Source organism: Radiomyces spectabilis (genome assembly GCF_025331425.1).
Source record: "Radiomyces spectabilis strain NRRL 2753 chromosome Unknown BYT42scaffold_12, whole genome shotgun sequence".
In the NCBI taxonomy this organism is placed as follows: domain Eukaryota; kingdom Fungi; phylum Mucoromycota; class Mucoromycetes; order Mucorales; family Radiomycetaceae; genus Radiomyces; species Radiomyces spectabilis.
Genome location: NW_026251937.1, coordinates 203,067 through 221,441, shown reverse-complemented (window position 1 = coordinate 221,441; position 18,375 = coordinate 203,067). Strand labels below are relative to the sequence as shown.

General features: G+C 44.3%; 10 protein-coding genes across 10 annotated transcripts; 4 read left to right on the top strand and 6 right to left on the bottom strand.

The window, feature by feature from the left end:
- The first annotated feature begins 47 nt into the window (after positions 1-47).
- On the top strand, positions 48-1,392 carry BYT42DRAFT_582170 (Zinc/iron permease). Its single transcript, XM_051569659.1, has one exon. The coding sequence runs from the start codon at positions 315-317 to the stop codon at positions 1,248-1,250; it is 936 nt and encodes a 311-aa protein (XP_051419960.1). The 5' UTR covers positions 48-314; the 3' UTR covers positions 1,251-1,392.
- Positions 1,393-1,508: 116 nt separating this feature from the next.
- BYT42DRAFT_595190 (cytidylate kinase) lies at positions 1,509-2,381 on the bottom strand (the record flags this gene model as incomplete). The annotated part of the gene is made up of 3 exons (XM_051570827.1): positions 1,509-2,126; positions 2,183-2,253; positions 2,330-2,381. 3 exons carry the CDS (start codon positions 2,379-2,381, stop codon positions 1,509-1,511), a joined length of 741 nt encoding a protein of 246 aa, XP_051419959.1.
- Positions 2,382-2,502: 121 nt separating this feature from the next.
- BYT42DRAFT_616930 (uncharacterized protein) lies at positions 2,503-3,932 on the bottom strand (the record flags this gene model as incomplete). The annotated part of the gene is made up of 6 exons (XM_051572124.1): positions 2,503-2,550; positions 2,611-2,868; positions 2,935-3,258; positions 3,342-3,386; positions 3,444-3,492; positions 3,553-3,932. 6 exons carry the CDS (start codon positions 3,930-3,932, stop codon positions 2,503-2,505), a joined length of 1,104 nt encoding a protein of 367 aa, XP_051419958.1.
- Positions 3,933-4,463: 531 nt separating this feature from the next.
- Positions 4,464-5,437, top strand: BYT42DRAFT_607421 (60S ribosomal protein L16). Its single transcript, XM_051571175.1, has 3 exons — positions 4,464-4,493; positions 4,546-4,684; positions 4,927-5,437. Exons 1-3 carry the CDS (start codon positions 4,476-4,478, stop codon positions 5,376-5,378), a joined length of 609 nt encoding a protein of 202 aa, XP_051419957.1. The 5' UTR covers positions 4,464-4,475; the 3' UTR covers positions 5,379-5,437.
- Positions 5,438-5,565: 128 nt separating this feature from the next.
- BYT42DRAFT_582160 (uncharacterized protein) lies at positions 5,566-6,912 on the bottom strand. The gene has a single exon (XM_051569658.1). It carries the CDS (start codon positions 6,743-6,745, stop codon positions 5,912-5,914), a length of 834 nt encoding a protein of 277 aa, XP_051419956.1. The 5' UTR covers positions 6,746-6,912; the 3' UTR covers positions 5,566-5,911.
- Position 6,913: 1 nt separating this feature from the next.
- On the bottom strand, positions 6,914-9,823 carry BYT42DRAFT_582156 (uncharacterized protein). The gene is made up of 12 exons (XM_051569657.1): positions 9,601-9,823; positions 9,468-9,525; positions 9,153-9,406; positions 8,984-9,076; positions 8,445-8,840; positions 8,285-8,376; positions 8,149-8,222; positions 7,917-8,052; positions 7,812-7,853; positions 7,712-7,753; positions 7,237-7,656; positions 6,914-7,138 (listed from the first exon to the last, which is right to left on the bottom strand). Exons 1-12 carry the CDS (start codon positions 9,701-9,703, stop codon positions 7,001-7,003), a joined length of 1,848 nt encoding a protein of 615 aa, XP_051419955.1. The 5' UTR covers positions 9,704-9,823; the 3' UTR covers positions 6,914-7,000.
- Positions 9,824-10,861: 1,038 nt separating this feature from the next.
- BYT42DRAFT_548652 (uncharacterized protein) lies at positions 10,862-12,547 on the top strand (the record flags this gene model as incomplete). Its single annotated transcript, XM_051566026.1, has 8 exons — positions 10,862-10,892; positions 10,952-10,993; positions 11,053-11,191; positions 11,262-11,275; positions 11,343-11,380; positions 11,454-11,659; positions 11,720-11,742; positions 11,802-12,547. The coding sequence occupies 8 exons, from the start codon at positions 10,862-10,864 to the stop codon at positions 12,545-12,547; spliced, it is 1,239 nt and encodes a 412-aa protein (XP_051419954.1).
- Positions 12,548-12,799: 252 nt separating this feature from the next.
- BYT42DRAFT_86084 (uncharacterized protein) lies at positions 12,800-14,506 on the bottom strand. The gene has a single exon (XM_051572870.1). The coding sequence runs from the start codon at positions 14,328-14,330 to the stop codon at positions 13,053-13,055; it is 1,278 nt and encodes a 425-aa protein (XP_051419953.1). The 5' UTR covers positions 14,331-14,506; the 3' UTR covers positions 12,800-13,052.
- An 885-nt stretch (positions 14,507-15,391) lies between these two features.
- On the bottom strand, positions 15,392-15,943 carry BYT42DRAFT_548650 (uncharacterized protein; the record flags this gene model as incomplete). The annotated part of the gene is made up of 1 exon (XM_051566025.1): positions 15,392-15,943. The coding sequence occupies one exon, from the start codon at positions 15,941-15,943 to the stop codon at positions 15,392-15,394; it is 552 nt and encodes a 183-aa protein (XP_051419952.1).
- Positions 15,944-17,198: 1,255 nt separating this feature from the next.
- BYT42DRAFT_582141 (50S ribosomal protein L22) lies at positions 17,199-18,010 on the top strand (the record flags this gene model as incomplete). Its single annotated transcript, XM_051569656.1, is given in 4 exon segments — positions 17,199-17,238; positions 17,396-17,421; positions 17,434-17,667; positions 17,764-18,010. The coding sequence occupies 4 exon segments, from the start codon at positions 17,199-17,201 to the stop codon at positions 18,004-18,006; spliced, it is 543 nt and encodes a 180-aa protein (XP_051419951.1). The 3' UTR covers positions 18,007-18,010.
- Positions 18,011-18,375: the final 365 nt, after the last annotated feature.

The window sequence follows — 18,375 nt, the reverse complement described above, 5'->3', positions numbered from 1 at the left end:
AAAGAACAGTGGGCGGAGAATGAATATCAGTCATGGAGCCTGTGTTTGCCCGAGTGCATGCTGCGCGGTTTCTTAACTCGACAAAGCAAGACCATAAACTGCATATATTATGCTACGTGCATTTTCTAACTGGAGATAATACATTTGCTGACGCAATAATTAGGATCCTTTAAGATTTGGGAGAAGACACGGCCATCGCTTAGTAACAATCCGAATTTTTCGCTGGAAACCCAGCCAGCACACAATTCAAAAGAATTGCCTAGTAGTGTGTCACTACACAATTTTTTCCTTCCTTTTTCTTTCTACTACAATTCATGAATGCTTTTCTGTGGCTTCTCATATTGAGTGCTGGCATGGTCTTTGGATCCGTGTTGGCAGGCCTTTTGCCACTGACCACCAAGTTGTCCGAGAACCAGCTGCGTTACTTGAATATCTTTGGCGCAGGTATGCTTCTTGGCACTGCTTTGGTTGTCATCATTCCCGAAGGCGTGGAAACCTATTACGATGCTTTGCAAATATCCGCCACCGACAATGAAGAAGAAGCTAAAGATCATCACCATGTCGGTATTGGTTTGGCACTGTTATTGGGATTCGCTCTCATGTCTGTCATTGATAACATGTTTTCGTTGCATGGCCATGCTCGACCGTCATCGTCGTCTACCTTGGAGTATAACGAGTTATCCACAGTCCCAGACCAAGACGATACACCTGATAACCAGTCTCACCCATTTGGCCAAGTTCACAATGGTATCAAACCGAGAACGACTTCGTCGGCGGCCACGGTCGCCCCGGTTATAGGGCTCATGGTCCACGCCATGGCCGACGGTATTGCGCTGGGTGCTTCTGCGTCGCAGCCGCAACTGTCCGTATTGATCTTTTTGGCCATCATGATGCATAAAGCGCCGGCCGCTTTTTCGCTGGTGATGATGTTGCTTTACGAAGGTGTCGCACGTACCCAAGTCAAGCTACAGTTGTTTCTGTTTGCCATTCAAGCACCTGTGGGGGCGATCCTGACGTTCCTCGTGCTTCATTTGATCCCTTCCGTCCAACTGGATCGCATCGGTTTTTGGACGGGCTTGTTACTTATTTTCTCGGGCGGCACCTTTTTATTTGTGGCAATGCATGCACTTCAGCAAGCCAACTATGATCATCAGCGTGGATCGGCTCAAAAACTTACCACCGTACAGTTGCTGACCTTGCTCACCGGCATGGTTGTTCCCTTTATTCTCAGCCTCACCCATTCTCACTGATCATTTCACTTGTATATCCATTTGTCCCTATTCACACACCCTTTACTTCTACGCAGGCTTCATTTCATCATGTAAATATGACTTTTTTTTTTCCTTTTTACCATCATGCCACAATGTTGAAATAAACTCAAAATTCATGAACAATAGCCACATGATATCATACCATTAATAATAGTGTGTGTTTCCATGCCGCCATTGTGAAAATATATTAATGAAGGAGGTAATTGTATAGATTGTCTATCGAAGCATTAAGAAAGATCAGTACAACTTTTTCGCTCGTTCATAAACCATTTTTTGAATGGCTTCTACTTGATCTGCGATGCTGCAGTGGCTGGTATCGAGTTCGACGGCATCGTCGGCTTTTTTGAGAGGCGAAATGGTTCGTGTACGATCGGCTTCATCACGCGCTTTCAAATCACGGACAATATCTTCCAAGGAATCCGAGGTCTGGCCTTTGGCGACCATTTCATCAAATCGTCGTTTTGCTCGAATATAAGGATCAGCAATCAAAAACACCTTTAGCTCAGCGTCGGGTAAAATCACAGTGCCAATATCACGACCATCCATCACCACGCCTTGAATATGAGTGCTCGTGCCGGGAATCGTCGACCCTTGGCCCATTTCCCCAAGATCGCCTCGTGCTAATGCTCGCTGTTGTTCCGCCAACGTTTCTCGTACCCGCGGATTTGCAGCAATCGGGCTAATATGACGCACAATATCGGAACGACGAATCAACTCACTCACATCGCGTCCATCCATTTCAGTGACACCAAATGACGGAAATCGGATTTTCATATTGGCAGTCAATTCACCGATTTCATCATTATGTTTGGCTTCGTTCGGATTAATACCTTGCTCCAGGCATTTTAACGTCACCTACATTGGAGATTCGTCATTCAAAATATAAATATATGGGATGGTATTAAGCTTACGGCACGATACATGGCACCGGAGTCAATGTAGCAGAAGCCAAGCCTTTTCGCGAGCAGTTTGGCGGTAGTACCTAAGTTATGGGTTAAAGAATGGCCCTTCCCCAAGCGCCCTTCATCGTCCCAAAAAGGACCAATACACCCACTTACTTTTTCCAGACGCTCCAGGCCCGTCAATAGCCACACGAAACATGCGAGACATGATATATAATTCGCACAAAGTGGTAAGAAATTTGTAAAAAGGCAAGGGAATGAACAATTTATTCAAGCGTGACAACCCCACGCGGACTAACGTAAGGCCGAATGGCGGGATTGAAAATATTCTACAGTGATCGTTCTCGTTTTCGTTCTTCACGTTCACGTTGCTTTTCCTAAACAAAATCGCATGAGCCATTAGTATCATCAAGCAATTAAAAATCTCTAAAGCTTACACTGAAGAATCTTTTGATGTCTTCTTCTTGGACCACTTTGCCCGATTCTTGGAAGCCTTTGAGGAACTCTTTAAACCCTTGCGCAAACATTTGGTAAGCCATCACACTTTCCAACGCTTTGACACGATCCATTCGCTGCAACTGTTCCATGCCCACTTCAAGCAGGGATTTTCCTGCATCCTCGTCATCCTCTGGCTCATATGTTTCCTCTTCTTCCAAGAGGAACTCCAGATGATTATCTTTCCACGCCTTTTCACACTGAGTTGAACAGACAAAGTTTAAGTGGGAAACGAATGAAACAAGAAATAAACCAGCTTTGCATACCTCTGTACAATGGCACAATCCTTTTCGCCATCCGTCTTTTAATAATAACTCTACGTGTTGCGCGGTTTCAGCCGGTGTAGTATTGTCCGTTTCCGTCTTTGATCGTTTGCTGTCAAGTTCTGGCTCCGTATCTTGTTCGTTTTTCCGTTTCATACCAAGTGTTTGCTTATCCTCCTGCAGCTCGGTAGCCCATCGATGAATTAGGTTGTCTCCTTTTGCTAGGCCAAAAGTAACCGATGTGTGATGGCCATTGATAAGAACAGGATAAGCGTTGGTGCATTGTCGACAAATGTAACTTTCAAAGTCCGCCAAACTCTCTGGAATCTGTCAAAGACACAGGACGCGTCAAAATATTCTGCCCAAGTGACCCACACGTTTTTGCTTTTCGCTTTTCAACTTGTACCTACATCTCCTATACACCGATCGTGGAACCAATCCTCGCAGACAGAACACTAAAGCCACCCGTGAGACGGTTGAAAGCAACGGTTACGTATGGTCTTGCTTTTTACCTGATACATGGTGCCTTGTTCTTGATCAGGATTGTAAACTTGGTCACATCTGAAATTGCCTTGCCATTATTAACAGTATGAAAAGGAACGCGTATAGAAAAAAGTGTACCTGCAATAACGACCCGCGAAATTGTGATTATACTTGTTTTCCGTATTGGAAGCGTTGAGTTTGACATCAGAGGCCAGAGTGCAACCATGACCTCCAAATTTGCCTGCTACACCGCAATCACAGCGAAAGTGACGTTTTGGGAATAACTCGATCAAGTCATGATCGGCATGGCACATCATGGAGCAGCTGTAACACATGCCAGCGTGTTCACTGTCGCCACTGCATGTCTTGCAAGCATACAACGGCTGTCGTAGATAACCCTGAGAAAAAGTACACTGCTCAAATTTACCGGGAAGCGCTTCTTGAGCTTCTCGTTCCAGCTGGTCTTGCTGATTGACAATATCAATGGCTGTAACAACTTGGGTCGGTGAGTCTGACATAATCTGGAAAAAATCAAGGAAAAAGCCAAAAAAAAAAAGGAACGCAAATCACAAAAATTGCCTTTTCTTTTTTCTACAAATTTTATGACGGTAGTCAGTTGAAGCCCATATAAAATAAAAAGCTTTGATCAACAGTGTGTTGCCCATGTTGCTTCTTGGTTATTACATTCTGTCAGTACATTCAATACTCCACCTGCGTATATAAAAAATGAGCTGGTTTTTTGGGTTCAGTTAAAGCTCACAATGACACAAAGAATATAAGGTTTCATGTTACTTTTGCGCATGTAAATCGTCGGTAGCAGATATAGAAGTTGTTTTCTACGAGAATAGCCAGCATATCCATGCACAGCGTTTTTGCCAGTGGAGTGTGGTCGCCGTTTTCCTGCAAAACTGCCGCCACCGAAAAGGAAGCAGCCTTTCCCGCATTTTTGAACTCCGCCCAAGAAAAGAGTAACGTCACAGATAAGCCACACCCGCTTCGGCAGCAGAAAAAAAAACACTCACAAAAATCTTGTTCTTTCTTTTTCTTCCCCTGTTCAAAAAATGTCGACATTTGAAAAGGTATTCATCGCCTCTCGATGTGCCGCCAAAACCACGCTGACCTTGCCATTAGGTTGTTGTCATTGACGGAAAGGGTCATCTTCTCGGACGTCTCGCCTCCATCATCTCCAAGCAGGCTCTCAATGGCCAGAAGGTCGTCGTTGTCCGCTGTGAAGCTCTCAACGTATCTGGCGAGTTCTTCCGCAACAAGTGTAAGTATTAACTTTCAAGGTGGAATCATATATGCGTCAGAAGATAAAATATAGAGGAGTAAAAAGTGCGGAAAACTATACAATGTGAATGGCTGGGACCCAAGAGTGGCGACGATGGGATCTGTCTCGCAAATGACAATGACCATTTTCTACAACGGACGCAGTGCATAATATCATGGAGAGAAAAAGACCGTGGAACTGGATATTAATTGTTTTTCCTTCTATTTTTTGAACCATCACAGTGAAGTACCACGCCTACCTTCACAAGCGTTGTCTTGTTAACCCCAACAAGGGTCCTTACCATTTCCGTGCTCCTTCCCGCATCTTGTACAAGGCTATCCGTGGTATGATCCCCCACAAGACCGCTCGTGGTGCCGCTGCTTTGGACCGCATCAAGTTGTTCGAAGGTTGCCCCCCTCCCTATGACCGTGTCAAGCGCATGGTTGTTCCTGATGCTCTCCGCGTCTTGAGACTCAAGCCTGGTCGCAAGTACACCACCCTTGGCCGTATCTCCCACGAAGTCGGCTGGAAGTACCAGGACGTCGTTGCCAAGCTTGAAGAGAAGCGTTTGGCCAAGTCTGCTGCTTACTACAAGCGCAAGGCTGCCCTTGTTGCTATCCAGAAGAAGGCCGTCGAATCCAAGGCTGATGCCATCAAGGATGTCAACGCCTCCATTGCTGCTCTCGGTCACTAAATGTCTTGTTTTTCTTTTTCCAAGAATAAAAGGATAGAGGGAAATTTAATTTTGATCTGATTTATTGGTCGCACACACGAAACATCATCATTGAGAGCGGTTAAAATGGGATTTGGAGTTGGCGTGTGTACTATTATACCACAGGGTAGCGTGAATTACCTGATAGATGAAAATCTCGAATCTAACTGTGATCCAGAAACTGTGATCTGTCTCTGTTAATTCGGATTCATCGCGATCCGCTTTATTTGTCACATGGGATCGTCCTAATCAGAGACACGTATCTCTCGAACAAATCTATTCTACTGACTTCATATCATCTAATACATAAAGTATTAACCAACTTCATCTATACTGTAGATAGGATCAAAGCAAATGATATGCAGAATGTCTTGATCAGCCTGGGAATGGATGGCTTTTTCTTTAAAAAGAAAATCGATTTGTTGGTGATAAATAGTCGTAAAACTTTGCTGTATAATGATATGGATCGTGCGGGAAAAATTTGGGATACAGGGGAATTTTGGTGAAAGAAGAGCCTAGAGAAGTCTACGTAAGATGGAGATACAGTAATGGACCATGGAACGTATCCAATGCCATATTGAATGAGAGTTGGATTGAGAGATAAAGGCATCATCACGGTGGAACTCGGATAAGTTATAAGCATCAGGAGATTGTGTCTGGCGAGGAAAGCGGCGAAGAATTTGAGACAACTGGTCATCGGATAACCAGGAATTCATACGCCAAACAATGTACTGCTCTCCTGCATCGCCGTTATTATCGACGTCCATTGTGATGGCAACGTTGTCGTCGTCGCGATAAATAACTTCCAACCCGAGCACTCCGCGTAGTAGGTTGACATAGTCTTTCAAATTATTCTCGCCATTTTGGGTCAGCACGTATTCACTAACCCGCCATTCCGCCAGTTGACCTTTGAACAGCTGATATTGTAGGAAGCCCACCAATCCGCGGACAAAAGGTACAGAACCGACATTGATCTCATGTCGCTGCGCAAATTCTTTCACAAGCTGCAAGCGCTGATGTTCGCTCAGGTTAGGGATCGGCTGCGTTTCTGTTAGTACAACGTTTAATTGTTGTCGTGATCGCATTTGTTGTTGTGCATGCCATTCTCTGCGAGCGGTGTTTTTGACATTGATGTATTCTTGCCACTGGGTCAAGTTTAGTACGAAAGTATGGTCTGCTACGCGTGAGAAGTTCAAATCGTACAGTAAAGGCTCGTAGGCATTGTTGGTACAGGTCACGGAGTATCCTTCGGGGGTGATGCGGCCGCAACCTTCAAGAAACAGAATAAAGTCGGATGCAAAGGTATCGTTATCAAAACCCTTGTCAACAAGCGAACGCCATTGATCCATCGGATGATAAATACCGTCAATTCAAAAGAAAGAAAGAGATTTGAAGTTGCACTTTTTTTTTTGTTTAACCTGCATTGGTCATCTTGCCTAGGCGGCCTTTCAAAACACAGCCCTCGAAATCAAAAAAGTTACCCATTTTGCATGTACAAAACCGAAAAATCGTAGGCTGTCACTTGTTCTGGTGAACGAGTTGATAGATATACTCTGTAATATATGTATTTTTTGCATTTTTAAACATTTTTCAGAATCTTTTTTTTACATTCTTTTAATCTTTTGCTTGACTTTGCTGAGTTGGCTATCTACTTCATCAAGCATATTCTCCAATTCCTCTTTACGTCGACGGGTTTGAGGACCGCCTCCTGACAGCGGGATCTTTGAATAAGAAGATTGTAACTACAAAGGACAGTGAGATTAATCGACTTGCAGCCTTTTTTTTTATAATGACAACGGTATCATGACAACGGTATCACATAATTCCAAAGCGTATGTACCTTTTCTTTTTTCTTTGTCAGATGGACGAGCTGTATATCCAGATTATCTCCTTGAAGAGAAGTAGGTGAGGATACTTCATCGCTGGAAGAAGAGGAGTCGTCAGGGCCGAGAGAATCCCGTTTATCTCGACGACCATAGGTGGGCAGTAATGAGGTGGAGGCAGAAACCGTCATTAAGTTGGATCCTGATTTGGGTAGCTTGCTACTGCGAGGCAGGGGCTTTTCATCCCTCGTTAGGACCGGTGTGTGTGCAGGCTGGATACGAGGAGATGCACTTGGCGTGTGAAGGAGAGAATCTGTCAGTGGAGAGGAGGCGCTGATGACAGGGCGAGCAATATTCATGCTTTGTTGCATTTTCACCAATTGCTCGATCGTCGATTTCAGGATCTGGAGTTGTTCGTGCGCTTGCTGTAGCTGACTCTAATGTATGACTCTGTGAGAAATACCTTCATTTATCAATTGATATCAATCTCACCTTTAACGAATCGGTCTCTTCGCTTTTCGCATACAATTGAGACTATTGTCACAGTCAGAACCAATCTTTTTGTTTCCCTTGCACAAGTTACGAAGTATACCTTTAGTGAAATGACTTGTTCGTCTTTCTCTTGTAATCGAGTCTACTCACCAACTATGTTCAGAATGACGCCTTAATATAACCCTGCTTGCAAGTGCCAGCTTACCTTTAATGTTTCACTCTCCTCATTTTTGTCTCGCAAGTCCATTTGACACCTTTGGAGCTTTTCTCGCTCCTCTTGTATCTCTGTATGGGCTGACTCGAGCTCTCCTTGAATTTGGTCGACCATGGAAGATTGCTCTCTGCCAAAGATATGTCGATGAAAATGGTGTTAGAAAGAGTAAATGTATTAATACCAGTAATGAATAAGCTGTGAGCTTATCTTGACAGATAATTACCTTGCGGAAGCATTGGCCGCTTTCAACTTTTCCAACAACACATTGAGATCTTCTTCCTTTTGCTTGTTATTGATCTAGATTTGAGAATGAGCCAGTGGAATGTATGCGTCGTTTGCGGATAGAATGGATGGTTTACCTTTTCTTGTTCGAGTTGTTGCTTTAACGTCCCATTGACTGTAGTAAGCTCATCCACGGTTTGGCTGAAATAATCCAGATCCTTGGCAATGGCTGCGGAGAACCCAAGTTATCAGTTACTAAATAAGGCAAATAACAACCAGCTTCCAAGGCTTTTTTACCTTGCTTCTGTCTTTGTAACACCATGACAATGGACCGTTCCTGTTCCAGTTCTTTCTGGAGTGATTGAATCACGCTTGCGTCAATGGCTTGCGCCGCCTCGTGCTGCAATCTTGTTATGCTTATCTCTGACTCTGAGTCTGTGTTGATCGTATTGGTCGCTGACAGTTGATCGTGGCATGGAGAATCGGAATCCTGGGACGAATGGCAACATGTTGTGGGATGGGAAAAGCTGTCGTTTGTTGCCCTTGCAGAAACGTCTCGTCTAGAGTTGGGTTTGATTTGACGTTGGTTTAGCTGATCCAGCAGCGCACTTTTTTCGTCATGGTTGTTGGTTCTGGCACTGGCCCTACTTTCCGGCTGCCGTTTCTCCTTTGGATCATCAATATCTGATCTACCTGTATTTGGTGCAACAATTCCTTGAGTGATCTGGGTACACACGGAATCTTTTTTCCTGAGCGGACGGTCTACCTCCCTTTCTTCGCGCTCTACCCCTTCACTTTCTCTGTCTCTTTACTTTTGAAATTGTTGCTTGACTCACCTTGTAATGGCATTGCATAATATGGATTATTCTCGTTTTCTCGTGCTACAGACGTAGACCCATTCCTTTTTGCTGATCCTGCCAACGGTTTATCTGGTGAGCAACACAGTACGAGTCCGTGAGTGCCGCAAAAAAAAAAAAAAAAAAAAAAAAAAAAAAAAGTACTCACGTCTCTCCATATCTACTTGCTGCGGAAGGGGGTTCACGTGGTTTGCCAGCGGGTTTGGATCTGCGTTGTATTTTGGTAATTCTGCATGTGGCATTTTGTCCCGCTCTGCGTTCTCGTGGAGACGCTTTTCGGACATGGTATCCAAGGATCTTTGCATGGAAGCAGAATGGGGGATATTTGGTTGGATCTGTGGGATCTCCTGTCCGTAATATGTCATGCGTTTTTTGCAAGTATGTTTGCTACTCCACAATCCGCTATGTAAACGCCATTCTGTGAATCCTGTCTTGGGGCTGTACTTGTCAAAAATATGCGTACCTAAACCGTCGACTCTTTTTGTCATCCTCGTTGTGGATAGTGGTTGATGAATTATGCGCTTTTTAACGATAGAAGAGTGTCAGTATGGCAGGTTGATGGGGCTGCCACGGAATAGTACCAGATTTAAGCTTACCACCAGACATGGTGTTAGAGTAGGCGATGGATGAACGTTTATGTTTTCCCATACCAAGTTTAAACCAAAACTTGGAAGCGGATTTCTCCTTGGCTGCTGACATTATTCACTATGAATAAAATTGAAGAAAATGAAAGAAGAAAAAATAAGGACAATATGTAGATAGCGAAGTGACAAACAGAAAAATTACAATAAAAGAAAAGGAACCTGGAGAAAAAAACAAGAAACAAGGGAATCAACGGAAATAAGATCATAAAATATATCACTGCTCTCTCAAGTTCAAGCGCGTCCTTGCCCTTTCCCTCCCCCCAAGGGGTTTAGTTTGCGGGATGGAACCTGTCATCCCATTGGCCTACATGCGTCATGAAAGAGTTTTCGATGTTGTCTTTCTTTATAAAGCAGTAGAAAACCCCGCCGAACCATCACCACGCCTATTCTTGGTTTTTTCTCATTTCAGTCAAACAAGATACCGGTACTGCATATAAAAAAAGAAGGTGTATTGTTGGTGTATTTATATTTCACACCCATGTGCCATTGTAGGCTGTTCAAAGAAAAGAGAACAGATGGAACTTTTTCACTTGTGCGGCACTTGTCATCTTCAATCACCGTTGCGATGATAAAGTGCGCTTCATTATTTCTACAATATAATTTTTGCCAAGCAAGATCAGTAGCAACAACTAAACGGTCATGGTTGAAGAATATACATCGAAACGATTTTTAGTTCATTTCATGGTGACATGCAAGGAACATTGCATGCCAGCTCAAAAATACATAAAAAGTCAATCGCGTAGAAGAATTCTCAGTTGGACGAAGCAGTAACTTGATTTCAAGTGTGTTCTCTTTCGATATCTGCTGCCGGGAGTACGCGCCGAATGGCTGCTTTGTATCTATGGATAGAGCAGTAGGTGAACTGCGAAAAGTGTTGATAATAATCACTGGAACCAAGAATAACAATTCATTATTCGTTTTAAAAAGTCGTTTACGGAATACGTGTGTAGAATATAAACATGTCGCTTCATTTATAAACTTTTACACTGCAGCCACGGATGTTCTTTTTTTGGAGCCATACCAAGGTTAAACTCAAATTTAGTCCATTTGTTTGGCTCGGGTCGCACCAGCGGATTCCCGGGAAACACCCAGTCTCTTGGCAATTTTGGTTTTTGCATGAAACCACCGTGGCCAAGTTGACAGTCCGCCAAGACTCTGGGGTTTGATAGTTGTTCACAGACGCTGCTTTTACTGCTTACTTTTTATTACAATCATGTCCCGACGCACACCCAAAGATCTTATATGTAATATCCAACGCCGCACCAATCATTTCATTACTGCTGGACTCATCTCATTCTTATAGCCGACACGAATCGTGCTGTGAAGATTCTCGAAGCTTTCACAGGTACTATTATTATGTTCCAGAGCAAGCTTTCACCTTGTGTAGCTAATCGTTTTTTCCAGATCCGAACAAGGCACAAGATGTACGCATGCTGATTCCTGCCAATGTTCTTGCCAACGCACATGGCATCGTTTTCATAAGGCTGGTTCGCATCGGTCTGCTCGTCTCGGCCAAAAGCGGCACTGGTATTATCATTGCAAGGTTAGACAAATACTGGATAGCAGAAAACGAGGGGCAGAGGATCATTTAGATTAACCAAGTACGAGTTTAGGTTACCTGACGGATGTAAGCTACCATAACAGAAGGGTTACCTACTAGTTTGCTTGTTCTTGGGACTGACAACATATTTTAGCTTGGTCAGCCCCTTCCGGGGTTTCTATGACTTCATTAGTAAGTGACACCTCAAGACGTCATTGCTCCATCGGAGCCAATGGAGTGGTTTAGATAGTAACCACCTTGGTAGGGCTTTGGTCATTTAGCGGGAGGCGAAGTGATTGATTCCATCATTGTCATGAATTACAGAGCGGCTGTCAAAGCATTCTTTGATGGAGGTGGACAGCTGCAACTCGGGGCCGGCGTTTCATTAGCCGCAGGACCTCTCGGTCGGTCCATGGATGTCGCCGCAGCGGCCTCCAATGCGAACCATATTGCCGCTACGTATGCGTACAGGTAACTTTTTATTCGCCATTCATTCAAATAAGAAGGGTTTATTAATGGATTATTGTTTAGCATGTCGAAAGGCTTATATTTTGGTAATTACGGTGATGATTGGGATGACAATAAGATGATGACTAAATAATTGGAATCACAGGTTACTCATTTGAAGGATCCAAGATATCTGAAAGGGTAAATACCAACGCAGCTTACTATGGCCGACCCATCTCAGCACGTGAAATCTTAAATGGCGGTGTACCCCCATCGCCACACGCTCAAAGATTATATCAAATACTGGCATCACTCGGCGCAGGTCCAAGACCAGGACAGATGTTTCGAGCCGCCACGGTTGGATCTTCCATGCAAAAACCGTCATCGCAGTTACAATCTCGCCCATCACTTATGTCTGGTCATTCGGAGCCCGCGATGGGATATGCTGGGTCACCCTCTTTTCAACAACCTTCTCCGTCAATGCCCGCCAAACCTCAGTATCCTCCGCGACCACAGCGACCGGCAGGGTCTACTGAACCTGTCTACAGCGATCCTCCTCCTTCCTATGAAGCAACCATGTCTTCAAATGGCCTAAAGAACGGTGGTGCTTCTTCCCCATCCGTCACATCTGGCAAAGCACCTCCCAATGCAGTCCAGTCACAGCCGCCTTTGGATGGTCCATCCTCTTCGTCCAATGGTGCAGGCCCAATGCAAGACCCAGCGATGGCGTCGCTCGTAGTGGCTAAATTCAATTACAACAGTCAAGACCCAAGGGATTTAACTTTCCAGGCTGGCGATCATATTATCGTTTTACGAAGAAACGAGAACCGGGAAAGCTGGTGGGAAGGTGAAATTGGAACAAAGAAAGGACTGTTTCCTGCCAATTATACGGAAGACGTTAGGGATGATTGATCACAATTCCCATAGACGACGAGTAATTGTTGTTTTTGGCACGAATTTTTTACCATCTAGGAGCTTTTGTGTTGAAAACATTGTAATCAAAAAGAAAAAAAATACACTGTAAATTAGACCGAGAGTAAATTACGGTTTTCATTACACGGAAGAAAAGGAGTTAAAGGAGCGATTTGACCGATTAAAAAGGAGATGAGCTGACAAAGTGACGATAATAACAAAAGAGAAGACAAAAATTCTTATACATGAGACGACTTCTAAAAAAAAGGTTGAATAAAGAGAAAAAAAACACAAACTAAAGGGGAAAAACGAAACTATGAATATCAAAAAAAAGAATAAAATGATCAAGCGTAGAAAATTGATTGGGGTTGAATAGAGAGAGTGAGAGATATAAAAAGTGACAGGTAAGAACGGAGAACAGAAGGATAAGAGAGAGAGATAGAGAGAGCGAGGTGGGCGGGTGTGTGTGAGGACGTATGAGATGTTGTTCAAAGACGATGGGTTTTTACATGACGGAGACACCGAAAGATGCGCCATTACCACTGGCGGCTTTCCGTCGTGTAAGATCATGTTCAGAGTTGTTGCGACGATGATGAAAATGTCGATCGCCAATGGTTCCAACCGCTGCAACATGGTGATTTAAATCGCGACGAGGAGAAGGAAGTGATTGCAGCATGGGATCACGACGTAATGGATCGTCTCGATAAAAATCGTGGAATGAATCAGTAGGGTTCAGTGATAACGGCCTACGCGAGGATTGATTCATTTGCAAGTCATCCAACGGCGATTGCCAATATGTGTCGCTAGATTCGGTCATGGGAGTGCAAGGTTCGGATCGGGTCATATCGAACATGGATCGTTTAGGCATGGTAATCACCAGGGGATTTTCACGCTTACGTAGGGATTCTTGGAGTGAATGTCGTTGAGGATCGGAGGCAGAACTCCACGGTGTTTGCTCGGCCCACAAGGATCCTCCTTTTCGCACACTATCGAAACTGCGCAAATTGCTATCCCATCCGTTCCAACCACCCGTCCAATTTCGTACAAATTCAAGGAATCGTAGCTTTTCCTCCTCTGTAATGACGGGCTCAGTAGTACCGTTGTTGGGTGCACTGTTTTCGTCAGGTGTTGAGTGGCCAGAGGACGTGGTAGGCGACATGGATCGAGAAGAGGTGCGAGGGCTCGTGACGCCAGAGGTGGATGGCCGTTGATGAGGTGTAGTAAAAGTTGTTGAGGATGGTGGAGCGGTAGTGGATTGAGAGGTAGGCAAGCCTGTCGAAGAAGAGGACGAAGTGGGAGGAGGAGGAGGCGTTGTCACGGCGGGAACGGTAGAGACCGGTTTGACGTTGGTTCCGCTAGGCGTGGCACTACGTGGCAGTTTCACAGAATTTGACGGAGGTTGATCGGAGCCCGTAGGCCTATTCCGAGTGCCAGACCGTTTTTTACCTTCAACTTTGGGCACCAATGCTTTCAAGCGTTCGATTTCTTGTTGGTAATTCACGCATGAATTCATACCGGCAAAAGGATCCGTACTGCCGTCGGGCGAAAGCAATGGTGAAAAAAGCTTCTTTTTCATCGTACTGGCATCGTTCCACACCGACCGTTTCTTCTTATCATCCGGCGAAGACGTCAGACTGGGAAAGCTTTCTTCGCTGAAAGCCACGTCCGAGTCGTCTGGTGGCGTTCGCAGGTCGGTTTTGGGACCCCAACGTGGGGCAGTAGGTGAAGCAGGTGCTTTTTTATTGGAGAGACGCAGTCGTCTGTCAAAGTTGAGACTGTCCATGGGAGTTGAAAAATTCAAAAGAACTGAGAGATTGAAATTGGTTTGATGGCGATGGAGAGAAACAAAAAGGGAAAAAAAAGTCAGTGCGTAAAAAAGTATAGAAATGACAATGGTCTAAAGAGGAGAGCAGCAAATGGAAAAGCAAAGGCGGTGAATGTAAATGACAAGAAAAACGGAAAATCGCTCAATCTATACGAATGGGCTGGCAATGGGAGGATAAAGAAAAGAAGACTCAAAAGAAAAAAGAAGAGGTAGGCGGAGAAGAGGTGAGAATGAGGTTTTTCAAAGAAAAATGATATATACAGCAGCAAAATGACAACAACAGAAGAAAGCAAGATAAGGTAATGGTAATATGTTTTGTTCAGTGTTTAAAGAGAGGGAGGAACTATGTGAACATGATATGACAAAGAAGCTGCAAAAAGAGGAAAAAAAGAAGCTGGCAGAAAAACGAAGAAAAGGGAAAAAAAAAACGGCCTGTAGAAATTCATCGCAAAGCCACACGTATCTCACCCGCCGTATTTCGCATTTCATACTCCGGTTATGGCCGACACGTGTGCTTCAGATCAATAACTTATTCGAACGATCCTCCTTATGATATAGTCCTTCATCACATCTTGAACAGAAATAAAAATAAGACTAGGATACCTTGATCATTATTCAAGCTCCTCCAATTGGTATTATATTATTGTGTTCAATCCTTGTCAAACACTATTATAAATGAACTCTGTTAGTTCTTGAACGCTGTCAGAAATCGTCAGTCGCTCGGTACTTTTTATCGAATAAACAACTCTTTGCTGAATGCAGGATAGTAATGATGCAACGCTGTAATATATATAACATCGTTTGGCATGTGTGAAGTAGCCACCGTTTCGATCCGTTGTTATCCAGCCTGGTCCGCCCAGTGTTTTTCGTTCAAAAACGGGGGAAAGTGTTTCACATTATCCAAAAATCCGAGGTACAGTCAACGGCTGTAATTCAATGCACCGTGAGTCCAGTCGTTAAGGCATTGATTTGAGGTACGATAATTCAATGAATAAATAAACAATGGGGCTGGCAAGTTTTTAAATTCGACGTCGCTTTTTCGGCGCTGGGATTGATTCGACCATGGTTGGATGACCTCTCACAGGCTGGGCGGCCGCTCTTGTTGGTTTGAAAGGACCGTATAAAGGTGGCTCATCCGACACTGTCGCTCGCTTTTTTCCTCTTGCGAATTTCTTTTTGGATGGTACCAACTTGTTGCTTACCACAATTTGTCGATCTTGGATTTTAGCACGGATATCTTCCGGTGTTTCGTGCTCAAAGTCATAGCTGATACGCAACAAGTTTGCGTAGAATGGCTTGTCATCCAGCATGCGCTTGGCTAATCGGGACGCAGCAATTGTGTCGAATTGCGCCCAATAAACATCGCTAAACTGCTCACCGCCATCACTGCCTTCTACTTTACGAAAGATTTCCACCGATCCAAACTTGGATAATGTTCTCAGCAATTCGTCCGACAAATTGAGAGCAGGGACGTTCTCAATGAGCAAGTACCGCGATTCTTGTGCAATGGTATAGACCTTGACAGCACGTGGTGTTCTTGAATCGCGATATTCTGGTCTGTTCGTGGCCATGACCGGTCCAGATGTCAAGCGAGTTCTAGAGAGGGAAAAAAAGCAGTTGAGGCTGAAGAGGAAAATTTTTAACCCATCGTCATGGAACCAAGAAAATTCATGCTTTCAACTTGCAGGCATCCACTCAAATGATTTTCGTTCTCCCGAAACGGAAAGAAACACTCACTTCATACTTTTATGGCGCATGGACCGACGGCTGGCTTGCCTTGTGCAATCAGAGCACCTGTTGGTGATCTTGGTTTGCAATTACACTTTGAGCCAATAGGCGCAGACAGATAGGAACTGTGTGATTAGTGACCTTTCTCATATTTGATGGATTAAAGGATGTCTCAAGTAACATACAGCGGCGGCACCTTGCTTGTAAGGAGTCTGGACGCCTATGCCAGATCATCCAAATTGTTTGCCATTTCATTTGAAGGCTTTACACCTCAGGCATCCGTACAATATCCGTCTCTCAAATTGCAGTCTTTTGCAAATTGTATATCGTTTATGATAACTCGGGAGCATTATACTCACGAGAGGTGGCGGCTCCAGTCATATCTGGTCATCGCAAGCAGTAATAATCGTAATATGCAGATTAACTAGTCCACATTTCACATCACCATGGCAAAGAAGGCGCATGGTAATAGCTGTGGACGATTCTATCAACGGCTCTCTTTTCCAACAAGTTTGCCGACAGTTTCTCAAAATGGGTTTGAACAATGGCGGTTACAGGTGCAAGATCCAACCTTTCTGGTTACTAGAGCGTATATCCACCTAGAGGTATGCGCGTAAATAATAAAAAACGAGGAAAGGGTAGGTGACATTCACTCAGCGGAGCAGAGACACCACATGCTTGAAGGGCGGTAACATTAGAGAGGTCTCTGTCCGGTGAGGTCTCGGAGTTTGAAGTGGATCCTCAGTTTGTGACTGATTGTCCGGCGGCTGGAGGGAGAGCCTTCCTTCTGCGCAAACCTTCCAAAGGGAAATCCTCCTCTCTTTTGCTGTGCGTATTTCACGGAAGGTAAGGCATCATCACCTTGAAAAATCCGAGGGGGGAATGGGCTGAGGCGATAAGGATGAAATGGATGGATACGGTTACGGATTACAGCTCGATTGGACAACGGATGAACGAACTCCTCAATCTCGATACAAAAAAAAAAACAACGTGACCCTATTCGAGACAAAGAGGAATCGAGGAATTTGGTTACCGAAAATGAATGGTCATCACTCATTGAACTTTTCCATTGACGTTTTTTGTAGACTATAAATTAACATGGTCCGATACGCTGCTACCGCTGCCAATCCCTCCAAGGGTAAGACGCAAATTATTGTCTTTTTTGTAGTGAGGAAAACCATGGAGTATTCAATGTTGGTTCGATTCGCTTTTTCTAGCTTCCAAGTCCCGTGGCTCTTACCTCCGTGTTCACGTACGTAATGAACAGAATTCTAGCTTGCCGATCAGAATATTAGATATTGAGAGACAAAAGTACTCACTAGTGCTTTTATAGTTCAAGAACACTCACGAAGTCGCTGCTGCCATCAAGGGCTTGAAGTTGAGCAAGGCTTACAGCTACTTGAACAATGTTAAGGAGCACAAGCAGTGCATTCCTTTCCGTCGCTTCAACGGTGGTGTTGGTCGCACCGCTCAGGCCAAGGAATTCGGTACCACCCAAGGTCGCTGGCCCGTCAAGTCCGTCAAGTTCGTCCTTGACTTGTTGAAGAACGCTGAATCCAACGCCGAGGTAAGATTATTGGTGATGAAAAGGGAGAGCGGAAACGGGATAAGGTTTTCTCCATGGAGTGTGTGTATTTATCGAATTTTTGTATCAAAAAAAAAGGCCAAGGGTTTGAACGTCGAAGAGCTCTACATCTCCAGCATTGTTGTGAACCAAGCTCCCAAGCACCGTCGCAGAACCTACCGCGCTCACGGTAGAATCAACCCCTTCATGACCTCTCCTTGCCACATCGAAGTCATCCTCAACGAGAAGGACGAAGTCGTTCCCCGTGCTACCGACAAGGGTGTTGTGCGTTTGAATGCTCGCCAGTTGGCTCGCAAGAACCGTCTTGCTGCTCGCGCTTAAATTTGTTTTTTATATATACTAAACAGAATTTTTTCCGATTTATCTTTATGACTGGCATCGCAGGATGAGAAGCACTCACTAATAAAAAACAAAAAAGAAAGACATATTCGACATGAATGAGACAAGGCCTGAGACGGATAGGGTTTGTCAAATGATGAATCAATAATCATTTTGGATCATATTTCCAAATTATCCGCTGTGTGGGGGGAGGGGTAGCATCTTGTCCTTCTTTTTATAACATGATTCCAGCAGGTGTGATCTGCTGCTGAGTGAGATGTAACCTAAAAAAAAAAAAAGATGGGCCGTGCAATATTGTTCCTAGGAACCATTTTTGGCTCTGCCATCACTCGTTGAGACATTGCTTTTAGA

Excerpts from the sequence above, each read along its gene's own strand:
- BYT42DRAFT_582170 (XM_051569659.1), top strand. The coding sequence starts at position 315 with ATGAATGCTTTTCTGTGGCTTCTCATATTGAGTGCTGGCATGGTCTTT.
- BYT42DRAFT_607421 (XM_051571175.1), top strand. Across the intron at positions 4,685-4,926 it reads CGAGTTCTTCCGCAACAAGT|TGAAGTACCACGCCTACCTT; the intron begins GTAAGTATTAAC and ends GAACCATCACAG.
- BYT42DRAFT_582160 (XM_051569658.1), bottom strand. The coding sequence starts at position 6,745 with ATGGATCAATGGCGTTCGCTTGTTGACAAGGGTTTTGATAACGATACC.
- BYT42DRAFT_582156 (XM_051569657.1), bottom strand. The coding sequence starts at position 9,703 with ATGTCAGCAGCCAAGGAGAAATCCGCTTCCAAGTTTTGGTTTAAACTT. Across the intron at positions 8,841-8,983 it reads TTATGCAATGCCATTACAAG|GTAGATCAGATATTGATGAT; the intron begins GTGAGTCAAGCA and ends CACCAAATACAG. Across the intron at positions 7,657-7,711 it reads AAGAGACCGATTCGTTAAAG|AGTCAGCTACAGCAAGCGCA; the intron begins GTGAGATTGATA and ends GTCATACATTAG.
- BYT42DRAFT_86084 (XM_051572870.1), bottom strand. The coding sequence starts at position 14,330 with ATGGACAGTCTCAACTTTGACAGACGACTGCGTCTCTCCAATAAAAAA.